Below are 802 nucleotides of genomic sequence, written 5' to 3' on the forward strand. Positions count from 1 at the left end.
GACTACTTTTTAAATAAGCGGTTGTGGAACCGTCTGAGAGTAAACAAAATTCACAAAACAAAACTACCGTGAGCAGTAGTATTGAATACATACATAATATTGATTCATAATGTAATGATCTATTTCATGTAATTTAGAAGGTAACACAAATGCAAAGATTTCACAAAATCACAAAGAGTTTGGGAATGTAGCCCATGCATAAAATAGAGCATTAACTGTATATTGCAACGTTAAAATGCAGACGAGAATTGAATGCCCTGGAATATTTGTAAATAATGGACTAAATAAATAATATAAAGTCAACACTTCATAAATATTAAACTTAAAATTGGTTTGGATGTTAATTTTAAACTATGATGAAGCATTATATCTTCATATCATCTGTAAATAAAACAATTCACCTATTTTTTCTGCAAACTTTTCTAATATCATAAATTTGACGCCCACACCATCAACTTTACTTTCCTTGATATTCCTATAAAGTCTGTACACTGAATGCTCTTTTTCCAAGCACATTTTGTATCATATTCAGAGATGTGTTCCATAAACGATTTGAAACCACAGAATTGAGTGATGTGTGTGAAGGGAGACATGGCACGCAATTATTTACATAGACTCCGCCATACTTGGAAATGTCTGTACTTGCTGCACAGTATATGCTTGTAGCACATGCCTGCTGCTGTAAAAGAAAGAAGTAGAATTTACTACTTAGGGTACAAAGAATGATAACAGAATTAATCACATTAATTTGAGTGAGAACAAGTCTGTATTGACTATGTGTACAGGTAATAATGTGTAGTGT

The 802-nt window shown here is 31.9% G+C and overlaps 1 protein-coding gene across 1 annotated transcript in view; it reads right to left on the reverse strand.

Annotated features, from left to right (window-relative positions):
• Positions 1 to 99: 99 nt before the first annotated feature.
• LOC119588737 (WW domain-containing oxidoreductase-like) overlaps positions 100 to 802 on the reverse strand; it is a 101,319-nt gene continuing 100,616 nt past the window's right edge. The window contains exon 9 of the mRNA XM_037937378.1: positions 100 to 679. Coding sequence (XP_037793306.1) covers positions 476 to 679 — 204 coding nt within the window. The 3' untranslated portion in view covers positions 100 to 475. The remainder of the gene's footprint in view (positions 680 to 802) is intronic.

The sequence above is a fragment of the Penaeus monodon genome, chromosome 24 (assembly GCF_015228065.2).
Source record: "Penaeus monodon isolate SGIC_2016 chromosome 24, NSTDA_Pmon_1, whole genome shotgun sequence".
NCBI lineage: Eukaryota > Metazoa > Arthropoda > Malacostraca > Decapoda > Penaeidae > Penaeus > Penaeus monodon.